Source organism: Herpailurus yagouaroundi, unplaced genomic scaffold (genome assembly GCF_014898765.1).
Source record: "Herpailurus yagouaroundi ecotype Mexico unplaced genomic scaffold, PumYag 199, whole genome shotgun sequence".
Taxonomy (NCBI): domain Eukaryota; kingdom Metazoa; phylum Chordata; class Mammalia; order Carnivora; family Felidae; genus Herpailurus; species Herpailurus yagouaroundi.
Window position 1 is genome coordinate 22311657 of NW_024412430.1, and position 24353 is coordinate 22336009.

Genomic DNA, 24353 nt, shown 5'->3' on the forward strand with positions numbered 1-24353 from the left:
GCCTGGTTTCGGGCCGCCTGCGGCCGGGCTTCGGCTCCGCTGAGGCGCCGGCTGGGCGGGAGGGGAGGGTCGGAGAGGGTCGTCCTCGGGCGGGTCTCGGGCTGTGGGCCTCCCCGGACGCGGCCGTGCGCCCCTTCTCCCGGCTGCGCGCCCCCACCGCCACGGCTGTGCGCACCCCCTCCCCGCTCCCGCTGCGCCGCGCGCCTCTTGGGCTTCCCGGTCCGTGAAATGGGTGCAGAGCCTCGCTCGTGGCCCGCAGCCCCGGCGCTCACCTGTGCCGTTCCCCGGGGCGGGTTCGGCGTCCACCGCGCGCCCCCCGGGCCTCGCCCTGCGGCGAGGGGTCGAGGCCGCCCCGTGCATCCCTGCGCTCCTCGCCGCTCGGCGGGGACCGCGGGGCCTGAGCCGGAGGGGCGGGGCGGCCCGGGACACGTCCCCTAGGGCCGGCCCCGCCCCGTAGGTCGGGGGCGGGGCCGACCCCGCGGGAGCCCCAACCCCCCAGGGGGCAAAGCTGGCGGTGCAGGAAGTCTCGCTCCAGGGCTCTGCACGGGCTTTGCCCTCGGCTCCCGCCCCTCTGAAAACCCCGGTTCCCCAGGCCAGGTGTCCTCCGTGAGCGGCACATGTGAACCCCATCCGTGTCCCTGTGGGCCAGGCCCTCTGAGCTGGGGGGTCGATGCTGTAGGTCTTCACTGAGGAGCCCCGGGTGGTGGGGGCAGATTCAGACCCCTGGGGTCTGGCTGTGCCCTCACGAACGCGGCGGGGCACCTGCCCTCTCCCGGCTCAGCCCTCGGCCCAGCTCCCCGGGTCGTGGTCCGGGCTGGACCCGGAGCTGCAGCCCGCCCCTTCCTCTCCCTCTGACCCCACCCCGCCCAGGCGCCGCGTCCTTGCCTGGCCATTCGCCCAGGGGGGGCTCTCAGACTACTTCCCAGCAGAGGCGGCACTGGGTGGCTCAGGGCTGCTCCCAAGCAGGCTTGTCTCTTGCGGAGTTGGAGGAAGTGATCTTGGAAGAAAGAACAGCAGATGCAAAAGTCCTGAGGTGGAATATTTTGGAAGCTTGAAGAACAGCCGAAGTCCCTGGCTCGTGAAGCCTGAGAAGGTGGCCCAGGTGGACAGGACTGGCTCTGGAGGGCCTGCCAGGTGGCACAAAGAGGTGAGTGTTCTCCTGGAACCACAGAGCAGGGTCCCAGCAGGGCAGCCCATCCCCACCTCTGCTTTCAGAGCCAGTGGAATACGTGAGGGACCCTCCCCTCTCCTGGGTCTGAGTTGCAGTCACCCCATAATATCTGGTCCCCACTTCAGACCTGTGGACCACACATGATGAGTTTCTTCAGTTCCCCTGACCAAGCAAGCATATCCCGTTTGCCACATGGGAAAGCCAGGTGAGCCCACAGGGCCTGCTGGGATCCCTGCTCCCTCTAGACCACACTAGGCTGGAGCCCCAGAATTCCCTGCCAGAGGCGCCCAGCCCATCTCTAGGGCTTGCACACAGGGCTAACCCTGGTCTCTGCTTGTGAGTGGGAGGGGAGGTGGGACCGGCTGGCCCAGGCCTCCAGGAGTCCCAAATGCCAGATTGAGCCTGGCCACTTAGGGCGGTATGTTCCGGGGTACCTGCTGTAACAGGGCGCCACAGGCTGAGTGTCTTAGGACTGCACACCTGTTGTCTCGGGGCCTGAGATCAGGTGCCAGCAGATGTGTCCCCTCCAAAGGCCCTAGGAAGGATCTATTCCAGGCCTCTGTTCAGCTTCCTGTAATTCCCTGGCTTGTGGCTGTATCATGCCAAACTTCACATGGCCGTCTGTCCCTTTGTACATTTCTGTCGCTGCCCAGATTTACCCTTTTTATAGGGACACTAGTCTTACTGGATTAGAGGCAGCCCTTCTGACCTCACTTTAACTTGGTTACCTGTAGAGAGGTACTGTCTCCAAAAACGGCATGTTCTGAGGTACTGGGGTTAGGACTCCAGCACTTGAATTTGGGGGGTGGGGGTCTGGGCACAGTTCATCCCCTGACAGATGGCAGCAAGGTCAGGGACACAAACTGTTCTCGCTGGTCTACAGCTGGGTAGTGGGTTCTGGGCGTTCAAGCATGTGGTGCTGGCCCCCTCTCCTGTTAGGCAGCTGGGGTGGCCCAAGACCTCTGCCACATCCCACGGGAAACCGTGTCCCTTGTCACAGCTCAGAACACCCACCTGCCACGAAAGCCGTCAGAAGCAGCAGGGGGCACTGGGGTCGGTTCTAGAGGTGGGTCCGTGGCTGATATGAGCCATGTGCTGGGCTGCTGCATCCATCCATGTTTTCCGGGGCCTCTTGGAGAGCCCGGCAACGCTGACTGTGTGCAGGGAGGGAAACCGAGGCCCAGGTGGGGAAGGCACTTGGCCCACCTCAGATGACAGACTGCCTGGGCCACCCCCTGCCCCAAAACCTTGTCCCCTCATCCATGGCTGAGACCGTGACTCTGACAGGCCCCCCCACCCCAATGCCACGAAGCTTAGTGTTTTCATCTGGGGGCTAGAGAAGGTTCTGCCACCTTCCTGAGATCACCCTGAGATCACGGAGGCCCTGCGGTGATCAAGGCTGGAACTGGGCCCCTCAGGCCCCACCCCCTTGCCACCTCCCCCCCGCCCCCCTCTGCCCTCCCAGCTGCCCAGGGCCCCAGCCTCTCTGTGTCCTGGCCCAGACTGGGAGCAGTGCCTGGGCTATGCCAGGGTCTCTTACCTTCAGGCTTCAGCCCCCCCTTCCAGGGAGCCCTCCCTGTTTACCTGCAAACAGCCCCTACAGCGACCTCAAAGCCTGTGCTGAATCTCAGAGAGGACTGTGGCTCCCCCTGTGCAGGTGTAAGGGGCCAGGAAGGAACTTGTGGGCGGCTGTTGGAGAGGCAGCAAGAACCCACACGGACGCCTTGGGGAGCTGATTGAAGCCGTGGCCTCTGCATTTGGGGTCTGGCCCACACCCTACCACATGCCCATCTCAGTTTACAACTGGGAGCAGGCAGTACGCTGGAACATTGTGGAATGAATGGACTCGTGGAAAGGAACCAGGGAAGGCAGTGAGGGGAGAGAGGTCTGAGGCCCTGGGTCTCCGTGTTCTGCTCTGTAAAGTGGGCTCATACCTGTGCTGCCAGACCTGTCAAGGGGATGGGGAGGATCTACCCTGGGGGTCTCCTCTTCCTGAAGGGGTCCCATGGGCACCTTCCTCAGCCCCCAGTTTGACCGATGTGGTGTCCATGGGCCCTGGCGGCCTGGGGGAGAGGGGCTGTTCATAAGCCTGGATGGGGGCAGGTGTGGTTTTTCGTGTTTCCCTCAAATCGGATAATAACTGTAGAAATGTAAAATGCTGTTTATTTTCTTTAAATATTCTTTTTTTGGGGGGGCGCCTGGGGGGCTCAGTCAGTTGAGCGTCCGACTTCAGCTCAGGTCATGATCTCACAGTTTGTGAGTTCGAGCCCCGCGTCGGGTCAGGCTTTGTGCTGACAGCTCGGAGCCTGGAGCCTGCTTCGGATTCTGTGTCTCCCTCTCTCTCTGCCCCTCCCCCACTCGCACTCTGTCTCTATCAAAAATAAATAAAATGTAAAAAAAGAAATTTTAACAAATATTCTCTTTTTAACACTTATTATTTATTTATTTATTTTGAGAGAGAGCGGGGGACGGGCAGAGAGAGAGAGAGAGAGAGAGAAGCCCAAGCAGGCTCCATGCTGTCAGGGCAGAGGCCGATGAGGGGCTTGAAACCACAAACTGAGATTAAGACCTGAGCCAAAATCAAAATTCAGATGCTTAAACGACTGAGCCACCCAGGCGCTCATATATATATATATATATATATATATATGTATATATATATATATACACACACACACACACACACATATATATATATATATATATTTTTTAATTTATTTAAGTAAAACCTACACCCAGCATGGGGCTCAAACTCATGACCCTGAGATCAAGAGTCACATGCTTTTCAGACTGAGCCAGCCAGGCGTCCCTTCTTTAAATATTATTGATTTTGGTTTGTTTGTTTCTAGTTGATAGAAACGTGAGATACTCATCCTAAAAATCTTTTACCGTGGACCAACTCCAGAAAGTTCTATCGAAAGATGGTTAAGAGGGAAGCAGTGTGGCCTCAATGGGCTTTGCCTCCTTTTTTTTTTTTTTTTTTTAATTAAAAGCAATTTTCAAAAAAGTAACCTGAGGTTGTAGCTCCAACGAGCTGAATGTTTGGGCTGAATTTCCCCAAAATGTTTTCTGTCAGGCCATTTGGTGCCCGTGCGCACACTGGCCGTTCAGCTGCCCCACAAGAAGGCGAGACTCTGCTCCGTGTCAGGCCCCAGCTCTGACTGCTGGGCTGTCCGCCCCTGGCCAGCCGCCTCGCAAGCCAGCTTGCCTGGGCCTTCGGGAGGGGGGTGGGGGAGTCACCCCAGGCGACACCCAGCTGCTGCCTACAGGTTTACAGTGACAGTGACGGCGTGGGGCTCCTGCGGGGACACAGGCCTCGGGGCCACATGCTTCCCCGGAGGGTGAGCGCAGGTGGTGGGTTCACCGACTAGATCCCAGCAGCCCCTCCTGCAGGACAGCCCTCACAGGAGGGACACAGCCTTCGGGGCTGACCCCGCGGCTCCTCCGCCCCCACCGCTGGGCAACTGTTTCTTGCCTCTTGCGTCTTCTTTATGCTGGAGTTTCTACAACAAGCATGAAGCCATTCTCTAGTCAGAAAACAGGAAGCTAGTAAAACCTTTAAGGGTGGGGTCCCTGTAAATGATTGCACACATTCACAGGACAGTCGGGACTCCACTGTGAAAAGATGCGTAATAATCCCTCATTTGCACATGGGGAGACTGAGGCATGGAGAAGGGGACTGTCCCATCCAAGGCCACTCACCAGAATGAGAGGGTTTGGGGCCTGCGGGGGCGGGGGCTCGTCCTCGAGCAGGGTTCAGGCGAGCCAAGCTGTAACAAGTGCACGGGAGGGTCAAGGGCGATCCTGGGGCTTAGTGCTGATGAGCTGCCTAAGCTTCTTTGAAGCCTGCACCTGCCCAGGGAGTCCCCGGTCACCAGAGAAGTGTGAGAGCCTGCCCCTCATGCTCCGCAGGCCCAGTGCCCAGTGGCCCCCGTCAGTCCCCCTTGTCACACTGTGGTTGGCTTTGGACGAGCCCCGCCCCTCTCTGGGCTCCAGTCTGGCTCCCACCTCCCCCAAGCCATGCCTGTGGATGCTCAGAGCTCTCTCTCTGGCACCTCAGAGGCCCAGGCTTGGGGCCCGTTCACGGCCTGGGGAGGCACTGCTGGGGCTCCCTATACAGCCGGGGAGGCTGGCTAAGGCCATCCGAATGGATAGATCAGAGAGCCCTGGACCCTGGCAGGTGCTGAGAGGGCTCTCATTTCACAGATGGGGACACAGCCGGCGGGGGAGGGGTCTCCTCTAGTGACACAGCTCATCCCAGACTTCTGCTCCAAGGCCCAGACGCTGGGGCCTGACTGTCCGGCTCTCTGTGCCTCTGTTTTCCCACCTGTACAATGGGTGCGCTAGACGTGCAGGGCCTCCAAGCACGTGCAGCGCATGCGGCCCACCATCAGGGCTGGTAGGAGGGGCTCATGCCATCGCTGGAGAAGTGTGCCGGACAGCAGCGCGGGGAGGGCCAGGCTGCACACCTGCCCCTGCCCCAGCACTCTCTGTGCTGATGACCACGCTTCCCAGTAACCACCTTGAGCACTGTGCTGTCTTCATTTAATGGGTGAGAAACTGAGGCTCAAGATTGTGACTCATGCATTTTGCTAAGTGGCTGCCCCGGGCGGCTACAAGAGACAGAACCCCAGCGTTGGCCCAGGGGCCATGGTGACGAGTTCTGAAAGCCCTTGGGGCTCTGGGTCCCCGGGCAGGGGGGCCACCCTCCCAGCGTCCCAACACTGCTTCCCAGGGACGCGCTGGACCACGTGCTCACTTGTCCCTGGGCCACCTGCTGCAGTGAGGCAGAGGCGTGCCACAGGCCTGACCACTGCTGGGGCTCCAGGGCTCCAGGGACGTGCCGCTGCACGGCAGTGGCAATGCTCACGACGGTCATTTCTGCTCATGCATCTGCATCCAGGCCCAGCTGCAGAGGGCTCACCGGGGGCTGCTGGGGCTTCCACGCAGCATGGTGCTGACTCCCGGGAGCACGTGTCCCAGAACACGGGGAGTGGGAGTTGCCCCTTTCTGTAAGTGTGGCCTGGAACTCGCTTGTGTTCTGTTCTGTCCATCAAGCGGCCATGGAGCTCGGGTTCAAGGAGCGAGACAGACCTCACCTCTCAGTGGTACGATCCTCAGCAAGTTTGAGAGCCACATGGGGGCCTGGGCACTGGGCCAGCTTGTCCCAAACGCTCCTTGCGTATCCGCCAGGCACACCAGGAGCTGTCCCCAAATCACAGAGTAGGATCGGATTCAGACCCCAAATGTGGGTGCGACCCCGCTGAGTTCCGAGGGACACAGACACGCACCAGCCGACCCAGGGCTCCGGAGGACTGGGCGTTAGCGCTGGAGGGGATGCGGGTCACATCGTCCAGATGTTCATCTGTATTTTCTAGACTGTTCAGAGGAATGTGTACTTTGTCCATCTAGCCACCTGGAGCGAGGCCGGCTGAGGGCATGTGGGCACAGCCCACGACCAGAGATGAGGGCATCTCTTGACTGCATTCCTGACAGTGGCCCCTCTCAGCCTGGGTGGTTCCATGCTCACGGCCATCCGGGTTTTGCTGCTCCCTTTCCTCCCTTGTCCCCTGCACCACCGTGCTCCTGAGACCCTTGGAGACCACCTCGTTCCCAGCTCCTCTGTGAGGCTCACAGAGGCCAGGAGAGACACTGAGGCTAACCCAGTCGGTGAGGGCCAAGGCCCTGATGGTGAGCACAGGCTGGATTTCAGTGTGGCTACATGCTCAGTGGGGCCTTTGCACAGTGGACAACACGCTCAACTGAGTGCAGCAATCCTTTGTGGGAAGCGGGCTGCTGCAGTCTGCAGAGGCTGGAGACTCCCAGGTCCTACAGAGGGTGGCCATCACCTCACCTCTGCAAGCCAGACTCAAAGGGGTGATTAGGCTGCATGGTGCCTGCTCAGCCCTCTTGCCTCTGTGTCCTCTTAGCCGGTCACGCAGTGCCGCCTGGGGCTGCTCTGGCTGCCGTTTCCCTGATCTCCCGGGTCCACAGGGCCTGGGAGCGAAGCCTTCTGTCATCTCATCCAGCCCTGTGGCTCTGCCGGTGTTTCCATCTCAGCCTCAGTACCACCTCCCGCAAGAAGGCCTCCCTGCTGCCCTGGCTGGGCTGGGCTGGGCTGAGGAGGCCACGAGCAGACAGATTCCGCCCGGAGTGCAGGGACCACACGTGGCTCATCTCTGCCAGGCGCAGGGCAGCCGGCACCAGCAGAGTCCACGGGCAAGAGCTGCTTCAGGTGGGTGGTGCTGGTGGCACCTCGGGCAAACTCCCCTTCTGTTCTTTCCACTCGCCAGGTGGAGCTCTGGCCCAGACCATCAGCGACCTTGAGCTCAGACCCTGGTGCTGCTGTGGTGCTTTGGGCAGGTTGTCTGTGGCAGGGGCTGCCTGTACACCCCCCTCCGCCCCGTGGCTTCTCAGCCAAGCCCCTCGGGGCCCGAGGCTCCCCAAGGCTCCTCCCGATGGCCTTTCATTTTCTGTGATCTGAGGCTTTGCCAGGCGTGCTGACCCTGGGGGCGCCCCCCCCCCCCCCCCCAGTGCTTGGAGATGGTAAAGGATGCCCCCGGGGCTGCCTTCACCTGCAGGCCAGCCTGTGCAGAGCCACAGCCACCTCCTTGCCCCCTGGCCCTGTCCACTTGCCCTAGTCACCCCAGGCCGGGTATCAGACGGCCTCCGAAATTACCCGAACTGCCAGTCGGAAGCCCAGCAGCGTGAGCCGCAGAGACTTCAGGGCCTGATGCTTTGTCCTCACAAGCCTGGGCGCCGCACAGGGGTTCACGCTGTCAGACAAGGGGCCCCACAGGCCTCGCCTGGTGCTCCCAGCTCTGCCCCTTTGTCAGACTCGGGGGGTCACAGCCCCGATCTCTCCAGCAGCACCTCGGGTCTCTTCAGACCACAGTCTCTGAACAGGGCACTTCCTGAGTCAACACCCCAGCAGGTTCCCTTCTGCCCAAGGGCCCCTCCCCGATTTGTCCTCAGCTAACATCCAGCTCTACTTTCCACCTGAGGCAAGGGTGGCCTCCCCTCCCTCCCGTCTCAGCTCTCACCGGCGGTGCCCTCATAGTCCGCATTTCAAGTGGGAGCGCGCCCCACACTCCTCCCGTCCGCAACTCCACAGCCACTCAGTTTGGGGTGTTAGTCACACAGCCCGTCCCGTATTGCACGGAACCCGTTTGTTGGAGCTGCCATGCAAATGGCCACAAAGTTGGCAACGACAGAAATTAAGGGATTAAAACAGCAGAAATTTACTCTCTCTTGGTTCTGGAGGCAGGGAGTCTGGGGTTAGGGTGAGGGCAAGGCCACACTCCCCCTGGGAGCGTGGGGGGCCTTCCGGAATGTCCTCTCCTCTTCTGATAAGCACTTACTGGGTTTGGGGCCCTGCTCTATGCTTAACCAGCAACATCTGCAAAGACCTTATTGCAAATAATGTCACCTTTTGAGGTTCCGGATGGACGAGAATTTGGAGGTAACGGACACCATTCAACCCGAGACACCTGTGTTGGCTCTCTGCCCTTCTCCATCTCATTCTCCACCCACACAGCTCTTTCTAGGTGGCCTCCTCAATAAACTCCTTGCATTCAATCCACATAACAGGATCTGCTACTGAGAGAAACCTGACACAGCCCCTGCTCTGATCTCCTGGGGACCTCCCCGTGCTGAGCCGTAGCGCACCCCTGTGTGCGGGAGAGGGCGGTGGCCCCTTGGTCCCAGGTTTTGGGAGGACACAGAAGAGGCTGCTGTAGGTTCTGGGCCGAGGGCCGCACACACTTCCTGCTCTGGGGATGACCCTGGATGGGCTGCTGAGTTGTCAGTTTTCTGGGGCCCCTTTGGGGGCAGACATTGTGTTTCGGGGGCATTACTTGCTTGCCTGGGTTTTATAAGGCACAGGGAGGGGGGGCCTGTCAGGGAGCGGGACATGTGTCACAGCAGGCAGAGTGGCCTTGGCAGGAAGGGGGACAACTTTGTCCCCCTCAGAGGTACTGCCGGTGTGGATTCTGGTGGGGGACATCTTGGCGGCCGCAGGCTGGTCCCTACAGACGGTGGCTGTGGGGTAAGGCAGGCAACAGAGAGCAGAAACCTTATGGCACACGCTTCATTCTCCCACAGCAGCTTCAGGTGAGGCTGGAGATGGCTCTATTCCCTAGGCCCCCAGAAGCCCTTCCTTCCTATTCCAGGAGGGCCCTCTGGCCCTCTCATGCCCAACGCTGGGCCCCCTGGGACCAACCAGGAGTGCTGCACACAAGGCTTCCCGCGAGTAGGCTGGGGGGCTGCCCTTTCCTGGGTTCAGCGCCTCCATCCGCTCTGTGCACCCGTAAGCGGGCACCACACCCATTAGTCCACAGAGCTGGCGGTGCCAGGCCTAGCCTGGCAGTCCTGGGAGCCAGCAGGGCGGAGGCGGCCGTTTTTCCAGGATGGAATGTGCAGAATGTGGGGTGGGCGCCTGGCTCCTCCCCACAACCTGCCCTGACCCCACTCACCGTTTTGGGCTCTCAGTTGTCTCCCTCATAAAGTGGAGCCCTGGTGGGTGCGAGGGTGTTTGGTCAGGGAGCAGCCGTGCCTCTCCTCACAGCAGGTGTTCAGAACACCAGAACCCCTCAGGGACCACCCGGAGACCTGCCAGGACAGCCTGGAGCCCCCTGGCACCCTTGAGACTCCCCTGGGGACCACTTGGAGCCCCCTAGGGATCACAGCTGCATCATCTGGAGAAAGATAGAGTGCTGACAAGTGGATACACCTGGACCGAACGCCTCTCGAGCACTGCCCACGCGGACTTGCACCTGGGGCACACAGACCTCCTTCCTGGGTGCACTAGGTGGCTGGGTGGGAACCAGGATGCAGAGGGGGTAGAGTCCCAGGTGCTGTTCTGGGCTTCATGACCCTTTTCTCCCCATGTCAGAGATTGGACCAGCTGATCCTGCCACCAGCTGATCCTGCCCACCGGAGCCCTGTGTATGGGGGGGGTGGTGCCTGAAAGGAACGGGAGTTGGGGTCCATGACAGCCTCGGTTCCCAGCCGGGCCTCCTGGAAGGATCCGAAGGGGCTCACCTGCAGATACGTGCAAACAGCTCTGGGGGAGCCAAGCCCGCCCTCTCCCTGGATGCCCGGTGCCAGGACCGTCAGGCCCCAGGAGGTGTGGGAGCCACAGCTAGAGCACCTCAAGGCCTCAGCTGTGGGGTCTGGCATGAGCTGGGGCTTCAGGGGCTGATCCTGCCACCTCAGCGTCCCCCTGGGGGACAGGCATAGCTGCAAGTGGACCCAAATGCCCCTCTGCCAGTGTTCTGGGGCATGCTGTCCCCTCAGGTCTCATCGTGCCAATCTCTGCAATGGGACCAGACGCCCAAGGATAAGCTGGCTCTGCCCCTGAGTCCCGGAGACCACGGGGGAGGCAGCCACTGGGTCTCTCTGAGCCTCAGTTTCCTCCGTAAAACAAAGATCCCAGGCCCAAGGTGTTCAGGGGCCACACGGAAAGAACAGCATCCCCAAGCCTTCACCAATCCTGTTGTCAGATACCAACTGAGCACCTGCTAGGAGGCAGGCACCTGCTAGGAGGCAGGCACCGTTGTGGGTGTACCGTGCTGCCCCGGGAGCTTCCGTGCTGGATGGAGAGACAGGTTAAAAAGGGCAAGTATCCAAGCAAAAAGTAGAGACCGGGCACAGGTACATCCAGCACGGTCTCAAAAGGGCCGACAGGGAGATGGGAAGGAGGCGGGTATGTTCTAATAAAGGTCCAGGGCCGGAGCCGGGGGCACCTGGGTGTGGGGAAACAGGAGAAAATGAGGCTGGACGTGTGGAAGGGCCAGAGGCTGCAGGGTGTCGTCTGACCCCCCAGTCCCAGAAATCCAGTGGTGGCACAGAGGAGGCGTGCGAGCAATGCCCGGCACGAACAGGTGGATGACACCCAGCCAAGTCCCTACCTCACTGTGTGACCTCAGGCAAGTGTATTTCCCCCTCTGGGCCTGGTGAGGGGACATGTTCCCACGGTGGGGTGGTCAGTGGGCCCTGGCACCCACGATGGGAGACTGGGCTCCGACTGCTAGCTACCCTTCCTCCTGTGGACACCTGCTCAGGTAGACCCCCTTGCTCCAACCACAGCCCCTATGCGTGGCATCAGGCTAGGCAGGCAGGGGCTGAGACCATGTCCCGTACCGTCTGGCATTGCTCAGGACCCTCCGTGGGTGGGCAGGAGAGTGTGCCCAGGCCCTGGGCTTCAGGGCAGGAGGGGCCCCTGGGGACAGACCTGCCTCCTGGGGCTGCTCACCGCCACCCACCTGTGACTTCAGACTGTGGAAGTTGCTAACTCTTATCAGGATGTTTCACAAGAACACTGGCGTTTCATCTCTTTAAATGCCGGGAGCTGCAGCCTCCAACTTGCCCATCACAGGGGTTTTCCTGGAGACCCACTGGGGACCCGGGGCCCTGTCTCCATCTGCGCCCCCACAACCCTGCTGCTGCCAGACAGATCTAGTCACACTCCCAGGCCTGCTCCGTGGCCCCCACCTCTCAGAGCAACACCAAGGGACACCTTGGGGAGACCAGGCCCTGGGGCCTCCAGCCTGCTCTGCTCCCCACCTGTGACCTGCTGGCCCCTCGTGGCCCTGCCCTAGGCTTGAGCGCTCTTCCTGCAACACCCGCCCTGGGGCGTCCTCCGCTCCGGATTCTGTTCCTCCCAAGCCCCGAGGCACCGTGTCTTGCGGCTGCTGGAGTCCTTCCCAGTGTCTCGTCCAAAATCCACGGGCCCCAGGGCTCTCTGATGGACTGCTGTGGAACATAACTCCCAGCGGACCCTCAAGGTTGCCCAGTGAGGAAAGGGCCCCCCACTGGGATCACTGTGGAAACCTGCATGTGGGGACTCCAGGCTGGTGGGTAGGAGGAGAGGGCCGGGTCTGCCCCGGCTCAGAGAACTCATGGGGGGCAGCTGTGAGGACCCCTCCTTGGGCACCTACTGGGGGGGGGGCTAGTTTCCTCCCAACCCACGGAATGCTGCTATTCCCAGTGGGTCACTTCCGGCCACCCCCTGGGTCTGGGGTGATAGGACGCAGTTTCCTTAGCTGTCAAGTGGGCACATCCTGGAGAGAAGGGCCCAGTAGGTCCTGCGGACACAGTAGGTGCTCAGTCACCACGCAGAGAGCAGAAGTCATGGGTGTGGGGGGAAGGGGACCAGGTGGGACCAGGGGGAGGGGCTGGCTGGGCCCCAGGCCCTACACTGCGCCACAGGGTGGGTGGGCCCCCTACCCCCAGGCCTAGCTGTGCTGTCACCCTCTTTCCCCACCTGGCGCCCCTGCCCTGAGGCTGTGCCCACCTGCTGGCTGCCAGCATTTATTTCTGCAGACAAGCAGGTGCTGCTGCTGGCCACACACACAACTCGGGCCTCTGCTGGCCTCCGCTGACTTTCTCAGGGAGGTCCCGCAGGGATGGCCCAGGCGGACCACCAGCCAGTCCGAATGGGGAGGTGGGCCTCGGGGCCCGGACAGGGCGGAGGAGGGGTGGAGTCCACCACCGGTCACAGTTCAGCTCACGGGTACAGACGGCGTGGATGGGGCGGGGGTGGAGCAGCAGAGAGGGAAGGCAGGACTACAGACCTCCACCAGGCCCCGGGTACCCCCAAGTTGCTCCTTCTGCCTCCCAGAGCTGGCGCCCCACACCAGACAGTCTGCCAGCACCCTCGCTCCAGGCCACACAGCTGGGGCCGAGGGCAGAACCAGGCTCTTTGCGGAGACATGCTGGGCGGGCAGCTGCCCCCTCTGGGCCTGTTTCCTCCACTTCTGAGAGGTCCCTTCAGGGTCAAGCGCCCTGTGACCTGTCCACCCCCAGCGGTCCGAGCCCTTTGCACCTGCACGCGGCCTCCGACGCCACCTCCCAGGTGACAACAGGCCCCACCGTGGTGGCTGCGGAGCGGGGACACCTGGCGGAGGCTCAGCTCACGGGGCCCCTGGGAAGGCCCGAGCCGGGTCTCCACGGGCAGCTGCGCTCAGGGCCTCCAGCCACCGCTGCTGCTGCTCTGCCGACGGGGTGCTCAGGTACAGGGCCTGCTGGGCCTGCTGTAGCCGCCACACATGCCCGGTGTCCAGAGTCTCCGTGGGGTCCGGCACGCTCACTGTGCAGCCCGAGAGGGGGATGGTGCGTGGCGGCCGGCCAGCCTGCAGCAAAGGAGAGGTGGGTTGGCACCTGGGCCTCTGTGGTCCGGGCACCGCTGACCACTCCTTCCCACCGGCGGGCAGCAGAGGGGTGGATCAGAGCAGCCGGGGAAACAGAGGCCCCAGATCACACAAGTCCGAGCGGGGTTGGTCCCGGGCAGTGTGGCCCAGGCCCCTCTGGGCTGTGGGAGCTGGGACACGCCCCCCAGCACCACCCCAGGGGCAGGGGGGGCGGGCACACACCTGGCTGCCTCCCTGCAGGTGCAGCACCAGCTCCAGGGGCTCCGACGCGGGGATGGTAGCCCACACCTCGCTCCAAGTGTCACCGCTGTCTGACACCCGCAGGTGACCACACAGCAGGCTGGGCTGGGCGTCCACAGCCGCCGCCTTCTAGGACACAAAGGATGGGTCAGGCGCAGCCTCCCTGCAGGTGGCAGCCTTATGGGCGGGGGTGGGGGTAAAAGCGCCAGGCCTGGCCTTCGGGGAGCAGACTGGACAAGGTCCCGGGCTGGCCTGACCCACTCCAGGTCACCACAAGGCCTCTTGCTAGGAGGCTGGACCCTCTAGGAGAGTGAGGCCACCAGTGGGTCCAGGAGAAAAATAAAGACAGAGTAGGGAAGAACAGAACAGCAGGAACCAGGGCGTGGCTCACGGGGAAGGGCTGTGTTTCAGCTGAATGCACACACCATACACACACACACACACACACACACACACACCATGTGCACATGAACACACACACTGAGCACACGCACACACCGTGTGCACATGAGCACACACTGAACACACACACACCCTCTGTCCCGGCCCAAGGGAAGCCAACAGCTCTGGGAGCATGGTCTACGCCGTGCCAGGGACAGGGGCTCCTGTCCAGGACGTTCACTGGCCCCGCCCACCTCTGTGCTGTGCTTGGGGTCCTCGGGCACCGCCTCAGGGCTGGGGGTCTCAGGTGCTACCTGCTGGGTCAGGAAACACTCTCGGCAGACTCGGCTCTGCCTGCCGTTCTCAGCCTTGAACTCGGAGCACTTCCCACAGATGACCTGTAAGGGAGAGGGCACCTGTGACCTCACCTTCCCGACAGAAGACTGTCCAGGAAGAGGCTGGAAGGGCCAAAGGGCCAGGAGAGACGCGGCATGTAGAGGGGAAGGGCTTCTCCGCAGGAGCCTCGTCAGAGGACAGGGACCCTGGTACGGGCCCCTGCCGGGCATCCAGGACTTGCCTCCTCACCTGGAGGGTCTAGGGGTCTGTGTGGAAGACTGGGAAGAGGTGTGTGTGCACGGAAGGAAGACTGGGAAGAGGCACAAAGCACATGGAAAGATGCTCAACATCACTTGTCATCAGGGGAATGCAAATCAAAGCCATGATGAGATGTCACCTCACATCAGTCAGAATGGCTATTATTCAGAACACAGAAGGGAAGTGTTGGTGAGGATGCGGAGGAACTGATGCCATCAGCATTGTTGCTGTGAATGTAAAATGGTATGGGTACTGTGGAAAAGAAATATTTGGGGCCTCAAAAAAATTGAAAATGAAGTTACCCTATGACACAGCAATTTCCATGATCTCTACTAGATTTCTACTTCTATTTCTAAGGATGGTTGAATAAGTGAATGGACGGATGGATGATGACCCATCCGCCTACCACCCACCCACTCATCCATCCGTCCTCTATCCATCCATCCACCCATCTATCCACCCACACACTCACCCTCCATCCATTCATCCATCGATCTATCCACCCACCATCCACCCACCGTCCATCCATCCATCCTCTGTCCACTCACCCACCCTTCATCCACCTGTCCGTTCACTTAAGGGCTCATCCATTTACCTCTCCTTCCCCTAGTGCCTCAAGGTTTCATGCAAGGGCATGACAGCGAACAGCAGACCAGGCACAGTCCGCTGGTATGTTCTGGAAAAAACAGTTCTAAGACAGCTCTGTGCTTAGACCCCTTGTTGACACACATTCCATGTTAACGACTTAACCTAGGAACACTTCATCAGGCACAACTTTCCCTTCCAATGTTAAACTCAAAACCCCACCCTCAAGAGAAAGGGTCGTGGGGGCTCTGCGAGGAGAAATGGAGACGGTGATCAGTCAGGGTGCCGGTTGAAGGTGGCCTCACATTCCACAGGCCCACCCAACCGTCAGCACCCTTGGAGCACCCGGACCGAAGCAGCAGGAGGGAGCTCCCATCACGCCTGCACCCTGCACCTGCCTCCCCCCGCCCCATCCCCCCCCCCCACCTCCTCACAGGGCATGAGGTCACCCTCATCCCCCAGCTCCCGGGACACCCAGCTCTGAGCTCTGTGGTTCCAAATCTGGCACTTTTTCAGCCACGACAGCGCTGGCCAGACGCGAGCGGACCAGAGAAAGGAGGGGAGCCCCTACTTGGGACGGGCCGTCGCCTGCCTGCTCCAGGGCACCACTCTGCGGGCGGGGAGGGGACGCTGCTCCCAGCCACCGCTCAGACTCACCGCCCCGCACAGCTTGCACCGGTGCTTCCTCTTGGTGATGGAGTTGAAGGTCTCGCCGCAGCTCCTGCAGCCCTGCTTCTCCTTGTCGCGCCTGGTCTTAGCAGACCCTCTCCTCGGCTCGGGCTACGGGGGTGGCAAGGGCGCAGGGGCAGCTGGGTGAGCACGCGGGCAGTGCACGCGCAGAGCGAAACGCTCGCGGTGCAGAAGACAGAGCAGAGCATGTCGCCTCTGCTCCCGCCCAGCTCCACCCCCCAGGCTGCCCTGGGGTCACTGTGGCCCACAGGAAGGGTGTAAGGGGTCTGGATCTCTGCTTGGATCGACTCGGCCTGCGTGGAGGCGAGTGACAACCTGCTGGGTCTGAGAAGACGGTGCCCAGCCACCCAGGTGGGGAGGGGGGGTCTGCCCGGCATGGCCTGCATTGCCTGGAGCCCGTGCCGCTGGCCTGAGGCTCAGGGGCACACAGGGCCCACCTGGGCACCAGGGAGGTGGGCGGCAACTGCACCCTCTCCGCCTCCACGAAGCCTCCACCAAGCGGTCTGGCCCTCCCGCCCAGGGGTTGCCAGGGGATCAGCAGGAAGTCAGGAAACCAATGTGGTTTGTGTTCACAGAGGTTACACAGTTTTGGGACAAGTCACACGAACAACATAAAGCGCTTTTCGTTTAAACAGGCTGCGTCGGGTCCGGAGGGCGAGGGCAGGGGTTTCCATTTTACTCTACTGCTTTAGTGATTGCAGACGAGGATTTTGTTGTCGAATGTATCCACTTTTCTTCCTAACTCTGATGTCGCCCAACGCGAAGGAGGGAGCCCCTGTGTGAGAGGTGCAGTCAGACGACAAGTGGGGGGGGGGCACTGCTGAAGGCTGCCCGGACACCGCTCAGGGAGAAGACCCGCGTGCAGGGTGGCAAGCAGATAGGTTATTTGTGAGCGGAGACAAGGCTGCAGGAAGCACGCCCGGGGGCTGCTACTGGCTGTTTGGGGCCAGGGTAACTTCCTAGCCCGAGTCTGACTGCAGTTGTTCAGTTGTTCACCAGAAACATCTTATAGAAGAGGAAGAAACGAGTAAACAAGCAGAATGCAAACCAGCCTCTGTGAGCAGCCCCCTCCCAGCCTCCCGGCCCCACCAGGTTCCGTCTGCACCACGGACAGCGGGGTCTGCGTGCTGGGCTCCCATCCCCTTGTCACCGTGACTTCAGTTGTGTCCAGGACCCCAGCACCCCCAAGGCAAAGGCTTTCTCACCGGCAGGAGGCAGGTGTGAGCAGGTGCACACTGTGCAGACAGCACAGCATGAGGCTTCAGTGGGGGCTCAGCAAGGCCACTTGGCTGAGCCTTGGTTTCTCCATCTGGGTAGGAGTCGTACAGCCCCCAGCCCCTGCACTGCCCCTCATCAGCCACGAGACCATGAACGAATCATCTCTCCGAGCCTCAGGGTCCCCCATCTGTACAGTGGGGTTAGCAACGGCTCCTAAGGCCCATCATAGCAGGTGGATCCTGACTGACTTTGCCAACCCCCCTTCTATGTTCCCATTTCTCCCCACCTCACTCAGGGCTCCTTTCCTGGAGACCATCTCAGGACTGCTCAGGGCCAGATGTGGGAGGGACGGGGTCTGGGGTCGGGGGCACAGGGCAGGGAGAGGAAAGGGGAATGTGGTCATCCTTGAGGCATGCCATGGCCCAGAAGCCCCCACCCTGCCCTCCACCACCCCCCAGGGTGACCCACCAAGGGCCTACGAGGCACAAGTGGCCAGCAGAGAACAGCAGGGCAGCTGGATGTGTGCGCTGGCCCGAGGCCAGAGCCACAAATCACAGCCGGGAGTCCGTGTGGGCTTCCAGGGTGTCCCAGGGGGTTGGGGCAGGAGGAGGGCCGGAGAGGGCTGGCCCGTAAGAGCTGGAGGCGAATGCTGTGGGGCTGGAGCGCCTGGGCACCACCTGAAGGTCAGCAGAATCAAGGGCAGCTCCACAACAGGGAGGCTGGGGGCTGGGGCTGAGGGGAGCAGCCTTCTCTGGAGAGCGTTCTGTAGCCCCACGCCAGCACCCTGGGTCTGGTGTTGATGCGGCTCGCCCCAGGCCGCGCAGCTCCCAACACCGACACTGACACCAGCACCGACACTGAGGGGTCAGGAACCCACCCGCAAGGCCGGGGACTGGGTCTCCTTGGCTCACCAGGCTCCCTCTGTGGTCAGGTTATCAGACGAGAGGATGAGAGCAGTGCTCATCTGTTTGGATGCCGCGACACCTGAAAGGCCTGGGCCAAGTCCTCAGGCAGGTACAGAACTGTGGCACCCGCAAGGCTCCACCCAAAGCACCCCACATGCCAACATGGATGCGGGAGGGGGTCTCTGCCCAGGGCGCTGGGGTCTGATTCACTGGGTGTTTTTCGTCCCACAGCATAGAAGCAGGAGAAACATTCAGGCAAACGTTTGCCCCCAACAGGTGGCCGTGACAAGCAGCCCCTGAAAGAACCTCACACCTGCCCGAGGGTCCTGCAGGGCGTGGACATGGACCCTGCCCGGACCCTCTGCTCCCTGTGGGCAGCTCTGTCCTATGAGCCCAGAGGTTGGGCTCGGGGTGGAAGGGCAGCGCCACGTCGTGGTGGTGGTGGGGGCAGGGCCTTGCTTGGCAAGGAACTCCCTTAGAGGGTTCCGCATGCCCCCCCCCCATGCGTCTGGGCCCCAGGAAGCCTCTGTGAAGAGCCACGTGACTCTTGCAGAACACTGAGGGCTTCAGCTACTTGCGAAACTTCCTGGTTTGGGTTTAGCTTCTCTTAGGAAAAGCGGCTTGCAGAAGCATCTGTCTGAGGACACCAGGGCTCAGGAAATGAGACCAGCACAGCATGCATGGGCTTAGCCATCCTCTCTAAATGTGCTAAGAGTAAGCCTACGTCTGTAGCAAGGGTCAGTCTTTCGGTGTCAGAATGAAAACTCATTTTTTGAGCACCTTCCGTATAGGTGCCCAGAGGAGGTCTCACTCAGGCCCTGTACAGCCAGGGCTCTGCCCACACTGAGCTGCCCCAGGTCCAGAAACATCTCTGCTCATAGGACGCACCAGTGAGAAAAGCATGGAGCTGCCAGTCTGCTGCATTGTTTGTATGTCGTGGGCCCCGAGCAGGTGCACAGGCCCAGGGGAGGGTCAGGAGGGTGAAGCCAGACACAGGAAGTCCCTCAGGGAGTTCACGGGCGGTGACAAGACCATCCCTTCCCCACTGCCCATGCCCCTTTCAGGCTTCTTGACTCAATAAGTCTAATTGCTGGGGACTGCGTCTGTTCCCCAGTGCCATGAGGCAGCTGTACCACTTGAATAAGGGGGTTCCTCCTGTCACCTGGCCCCTGCACCCCTCATGACCCCCAAATGCCCCCTCCTTCCCTGGGGGCCCAGGAGCTTCTCAAGGTTTTCCCAGCGCCTGGTATCCGAGGACACAGGCTGGGGGCCCAGATTCCACTCTCCTAAGCAGCAGGAGGCTGCAGTGTCCAGGTGCACCTGCCCCTCCCAGCAAAGGCCACGATGGGAGGAGGGGACTAATGTATTCTTACTAAAAATTCAGGCCATGACAGGAACCTTGCTCCCTGTGGCCAAGGAGACAACTGCCATCTCCCCAAAGTTTCTTCAGATGCCCTCTTCCCAACTCGAGGAAGGAGCCAGAAGCCAGGCCTGCCTCCCAAGCCTCTCTCCAAAATGGGGCCGCCCAGAACAACGACCAATCCACAAGGGCCACACAGCCTCACTGGGCGAGCTCTGGGCTTCAACGTTGGATTAGGGAGACTCAATAGCAACTTAAGGCAGCACCTGGGGGGGGGGACGTGAGCCTGGAAGGTGAGGGCGTGGGAAAGGAGCGGAGAGGCTGGCGGGTCGCAGAATGTGACGTGGGGGACTCAGGAGCAAACCCGTGGGCAGCCAGCCCAAGTGTGGGCCTCCAGCCCTTCCCCGCCAGCCTGCCCAGGAGGGTCCCCTCCGGCACACAGGTGCAACACTCCCCTGGTGTCTTGGGTCACAGCTGTCATCAGGGTTCACGACTGGTCGGCCAGTGGTCAACAACCACACTCACAAAGTGCCAGGCACACACACTCACCCTCCTACCTAACCCCCCAACCAGCCAGAGGAGAGGAGGCCTGTCCCTGTCCGTGGGTGGGGACAGGGACACAGGCTACCTCGCTCCTTCCCTGCCTGCCTGGCCCCAGGTGGCAAGAAGGTGAGCAGGCTTGGAGTGGGGGTCTCGGGCACCACTGTCTTCCCGGGCCTGCAGGGAGGACCTCCCTCCATCCTCCTGGGCCCAAGACATGGGTCAGACACCGCCTCCGAGGAGCCTTCCCTGAGAGCGCCCCTGCCTGTCCTCCCGAGCCCTGGGGCCAGGGGGCTGACCTTTCCCTTTTGGATGACCCAGCGGCCTAAAGGTCAGGCACCGCCCTGAGTCACTTTTCACAGGAGGTAAAGAGCCCAGCTGTGTGACCTCTACCCAACCCAGGCAATGGACACATGGGTCCCAGCAGGCTCCCCCGAGTCCTCTCCCAGCAGGGCCAGAGGCTGTCGCTGAGGGGACTCAGGTCAAATGCGGTGGCATCCTGGTCCCAGCTCACCCTCCACTTTCCACCCCTGCCGAAGCTGGAGGGGTCACTCACCCCCGTGGTGCCCCCTCCACCGCCAGCTGCCACAGCAGGGTCCTCAGAGCTGGCACTCACCACCTGGAAGGGACAAAGACAGTCAGCATGAGTGCAGGTTCCACGGCCCTGCGCTGACATCCAGTGTGGCCGTAACCCTACCCCTTCTGCCTGACCACAGGGGCAGGAAGAGTCTACTGGGGCCCAGTGTTTGCTGGGACTTTGGGGAACCGCTCCTCCCGGGCCTAGCGTGGGACACTCCTGCAGAGTCTGTGCCCCACCGTGTAGGGTAGGGGAGAGGGCCTGGCTCTTCCTGCCCCTCTGTAGCCGCAGGGATGGTTCGGAGTCCAGGCTGCCTCTGCTTAAGGTGGCCTGAGACGGATGCAAAGTTTTCTTTCAAAATGTGTTCACGAAGCAGAAAATAAAGGACAGATATGATGCAAATATTAAGTGGTCTGACAGGCAGACCCAGTGAGGCTGTGGGAGGGCCAGCCGGGCCTGGTGATGGGGACACGGGGACACGAGGCTGTGGGGCCAGGCTGGGCCGGGCTTCCCTTGGTTTCAAGGGTGCCTCTGCTGGGGGGTGGGAGGGAGGGACCCCTCCTCTGAAGGCACTCATGACTGTGCCCACAGGAGGTGGCCCCTAAGGGGTGGCTGCGGTTGACACGGCCCACACCTGGCCCTGGGCAGGGCCCTGCCTCCTGCGTGTGGGGACAAGCGAGCTCCTCATGCACAGCGTCACCCAGGCCCATTCTTCCTTCCTGCCCAGCTAGGCACTGACCCACCTCGTTGAGCCCCATGGCCCCTGTGTCAGTACTCAGTAAGGGACAGGCAGTGAGTGAATGTCACCCATACGCTGGCCCCTGGTCCTTCCCCGGGGCGCCAGCCCTCTTGCATCAGGCCTAGTGCCCACCCCTCAGGGTCCCTGCCGTGCCTCCAGGGCGCTGGTGCTCACAGGGGACTCTGGGGCGAGAGAGGAGTCCTCGTCCTGGCCGAAGGAGCCGCTGAAGGCCTTGAAGGTCTGGCTGTTCTGCCTGTGCCTCTCAATGGTGGCCTCAATGACCTGAGATGAAACCACAGAGAACCAGAGCCCTCAGCGAGCACATCCAGGAGGGAAGGGGCCAGCACACCTCTGTCCTCACGGATGGATCCCATGGCCACGCACGTCCCTCTGACCCACGACCCGACACAGGTCACCCATGGCCAACCAAGTCTCTACTCCCCATCCACAGGTCCCAGGCCCACCCTGCATGCCAGGTGCCACCCCCCCCCCCCACACACCGCCCGCCGCCTGCCAGCGTCTAGGCTGCCACAGATGCTTCCCGGATATTCTGTATGGACCTGCAGACACACATCCATTTCCCACAGCAGCGTTCCCGCCTTGTTTCTGTTTGAATTTCCTTTTTCTCGCCTTGCCCAGATTTCTGTTCTAAGAATTCTGGAAGCCACAGGCCTTCCGGGTCAGCGCTGCACTGGGCCCCCTTCCTCAGCCCCTGCTCTGACCTTTGCCCTCATGGCTTTAGTCTCTGTCCCCCTTGTCCTCACCGTGGCTGATCCAGGCTAAGTCTGCTCTGGCTGCCCCAGAACACTGGCCACCTCCCCGTTCCGTGTGACCTGCTGCTCGTGCCGGCTGGCCGTGGGCTCCCCTTGGGCCCACCAGACGGCAGAGATCCACGTCCCCACCTGCCCACCTCCAGGCCTTCCGTGTTTATTTGTTCACTATGGTGCCAAACACGTGAGCCGATTGAAAGACTTGTGGCATCTGAAGGGACTTAATGAGGGTCACGTCATCACTGCGAGGGGACACATGGGTGGGCAATGCCTGGGCCACTCTATCCCTTGCTGCAACACGAAATGGCCACACTGCCCAAGAATTTGGTCGATTACTTTAAAATTTTAAAAGCTTCACCTGAATCCATTCTTTTTTCTCTTCTTCCGTCCTATAAAAACAAAAGCAGTATTTTATCAACCCAGTCTTAGACACCATTAATCACCAGACTCCTGTCAGTCCCGCAGCACATGCCCGAGCTGCTCACAGCAACCAAGTGCAGCTCAAGGGCTGGAGGACCATCTCCAAGTGCTCTGGCACACTGTGGGCAGGTGCAGTCCTGTGAGACCAGCTGGAGTCAGGGTGTGCAGGTCGGGTAGGTGTGTCCAGGTGGGACAGGTGCAGTCACATGAGACCAGCTGGAGTCAAGTGTGTCCAGGTTGGGGGGGGGGGGCAGGTGTGTCCAGGTGGGCAGGGGTGGCCAGGTGCAGGCAGGGGTGGCCAGGTGGGGCAGGTGTGTCCAGGTGGGGCAGGGGTGGCCAGGTGGAGTCAAATGTGTCAGGAGGAGTCAGCTGTGCCCAGGTATGTCTAGGTGGAGTCAGGTGTGGCCACATAGGGCCAGATGTGTCTAGACAGGATCACATATGGCCAGGTGTGGTATGCAGATCCCCCTGCAGTGAATGTAAATCAACGCCTCCCTGGACCACAACAGTTGTTACAAAGATCTCACGTTGCTCATGGAAACGAGAGGCGGGATCTCCTGTACGCTCCTGCCCCTCAGAGCACAAGCCTGGCATCAGTTACAGGGTAGTGTGACGACAGCCACCAAAGCCTAAAGCAGCTGTGCTACTGTCTGACCAATGAATTCTACTTCAGGAAACTTCCTGAAAGACAGGCTGACAAACACGCACAGAGCTGGCACAAGGACGCTGCTTCTAGCACTTTCTACAGTATGAAGATGCAGGAAGAGCCTAGGTGCCTGTCAGCAGGAGCTGGCCACGGCCCATAACAGAGAATTATGCTGCTTATGGAAACGGGGCTCGGATATGAAATGATTTCTTACAGCAAGGGGCAGAACGGGCTATATAATAAATAACCATGTGCGATTTTAAAACTCAGTACACGTTCATACACCCAGAAGTTCCGGAAAGACACCTCCAAGATGATTAAGAGTGTCTGCTGGGGTGCAGAAGAGGAGGAAGACAGAAGCTAAATCTTCACCGACTTCCCCTTAGAGCTGTTACATTGTAAACCACAAATAAGTGAATAACATAAGCCCAAAACAACACGTCACAAGGTTATCCCGTTCAGAAAAAGAAAGCTGTCTGCTAAAATCTCAGGTCAAAGCTGTTCCCACAGCAACAGAGGCTGGGACAGCCACCCTTACCGAGTCTGCAGCTCCAGGGACCGCTTCCTTCCCATTATGACGAAAGTGTGGGGTGCGTTTGGCTTGACGATATCCTGCACCTAGAGACACAGGGCCAAGGGCAAAACAAAACCACCGGTTACTTAGCAGGCCCTGAGCAGCAGGCTCGTGCTCTCAGACTGGGGGCAGAGGTGACCTAGTGGGTGGGACACTAGGGGAGCTGGTCCACGCAGGAGGGCGGACCACTGTCCTGCCCAGACAGGGCTAGGACCTCTCGTCTCCTGTGCTTGGAACTGTGCCAGCCAAGCCCTCCTGTCTGTGGGGCTTCCCAGGAAGTCAGCCACCAGCCCCTGATGCCCCTGATGAGGGGAACCTTTCCCCACCAAAGCACCTGCAGGCACTGCCCCTGGGAGAAGAATGGGAATCTCAGAAGGAGCCGGAGGATCTCTACCACTCTGCCAGCCCCCGTGATGGGAAGTCACCCTCATCCCTCTGATACCCCACCCCTAACTAAGACCCTCAGGCCCACCAGTGTCAGAACTACAACCCAGCCTTAGGGAGACACAGGCCTACCCAGAATCTGGGGTTGGGCCTCCTAGCAAGAATTTCCCAAATGCTCCAAGGTTGACAGCTTGAGCGTTAGCGTGTCTAGTTAATCATATGCCACTGATTCCTTACACAGAAACATTACAAAATGAGTCCTTATAAAAAGTAGAAAAATGTGTTTTTTTCCGTAGTTTTTACTTTTAACGCTTTTTCTTAAGCCTGGATTCAAAGAATTCTAAGAGGTATATTTTCTTCAATCATTAAGGCAAACCTTCACCTCATGAAACTGATTAAGCGCTTGA

The 24353-nt window shown here is 60.5% G+C and overlaps 2 protein-coding genes and 2 long non-coding RNA genes across 7 annotated transcripts in view; 1 reads left to right on the forward strand and 3 right to left on the reverse strand.

The window, feature by feature from the left end:
* The window catches only part of SUSD3 (sushi domain containing 3), a 17294-nt gene extending 16886 nt beyond the window's left edge, over positions 1–408 (reverse strand). Inside the window, exon 1 of one of the 2 annotated variants that reach the window (XM_040449591.1) lies at positions 273–408. In XM_040449591.1, coding sequence (XP_040305525.1) covers positions 273–360 — 88 coding nt within the window. In that variant the 5' untranslated portion in view covers positions 361–408. The remainder of the gene's footprint in view (positions 1–272) is intronic. The other variant, XM_040449592.1, reaches the window with a different exon arrangement.
* The window catches only part of LOC121013780 (uncharacterized), a 22588-nt gene extending 12455 nt beyond the window's left edge, over positions 1–10133 (forward strand). Inside the window, exons 2-3 of the long non-coding RNA XR_005782920.1 lie at positions 6241–6245; positions 10024–10133. This is a non-coding gene — a long non-coding RNA (uncharacterized LOC121013780). The remainder of the gene's footprint in view (positions 1–6240; positions 6246–10023) is intronic.
* On the reverse strand, positions 904–2819 carry LOC121013781 (uncharacterized). The gene is made up of 3 exons (XR_005782921.1): positions 2712–2819; positions 2186–2325; positions 904–997 (listed from the first exon to the last, which is right to left on the reverse strand). It is a non-coding gene; the product is annotated as an uncharacterized LOC121013781 (long non-coding RNA).
* Positions 10134–11456: 1323 nt separating the features above from the next.
* FGD3 (FYVE, RhoGEF and PH domain containing 3) overlaps positions 11457–24353 on the reverse strand; it is a 28201-nt gene continuing 15304 nt past the window's right edge. Inside the window, exons 9-16 of one of the 3 annotated variants that reach the window (XM_040449589.1) lie at positions 23527–23606; positions 22281–22311; positions 21327–21434; positions 20393–20455; positions 15781–15903; positions 14199–14342; positions 13546–13689; positions 11457–13305 (exon numbers count right to left, since the gene is read on the reverse strand). In XM_040449589.1, the coding sequence (XP_040305523.1) occupies positions 13087–13305; positions 13546–13689; positions 14199–14342; positions 15781–15903; positions 20393–20455; positions 21327–21434; positions 22281–22311; positions 23527–23606 (912 nt within the window). In that variant the 3' untranslated portion in view covers positions 11457–13086. Of the gene's footprint in view, positions 13306–13545; positions 13693–14198; positions 14343–15780; positions 15904–20392; positions 20456–21326; positions 21435–22280; positions 22312–23526; positions 23607–24353 lie in introns of all 3 variants that reach the window. The other 2 variants (XM_040449588.1, XM_040449590.1) reach the window with 2 other exon arrangements.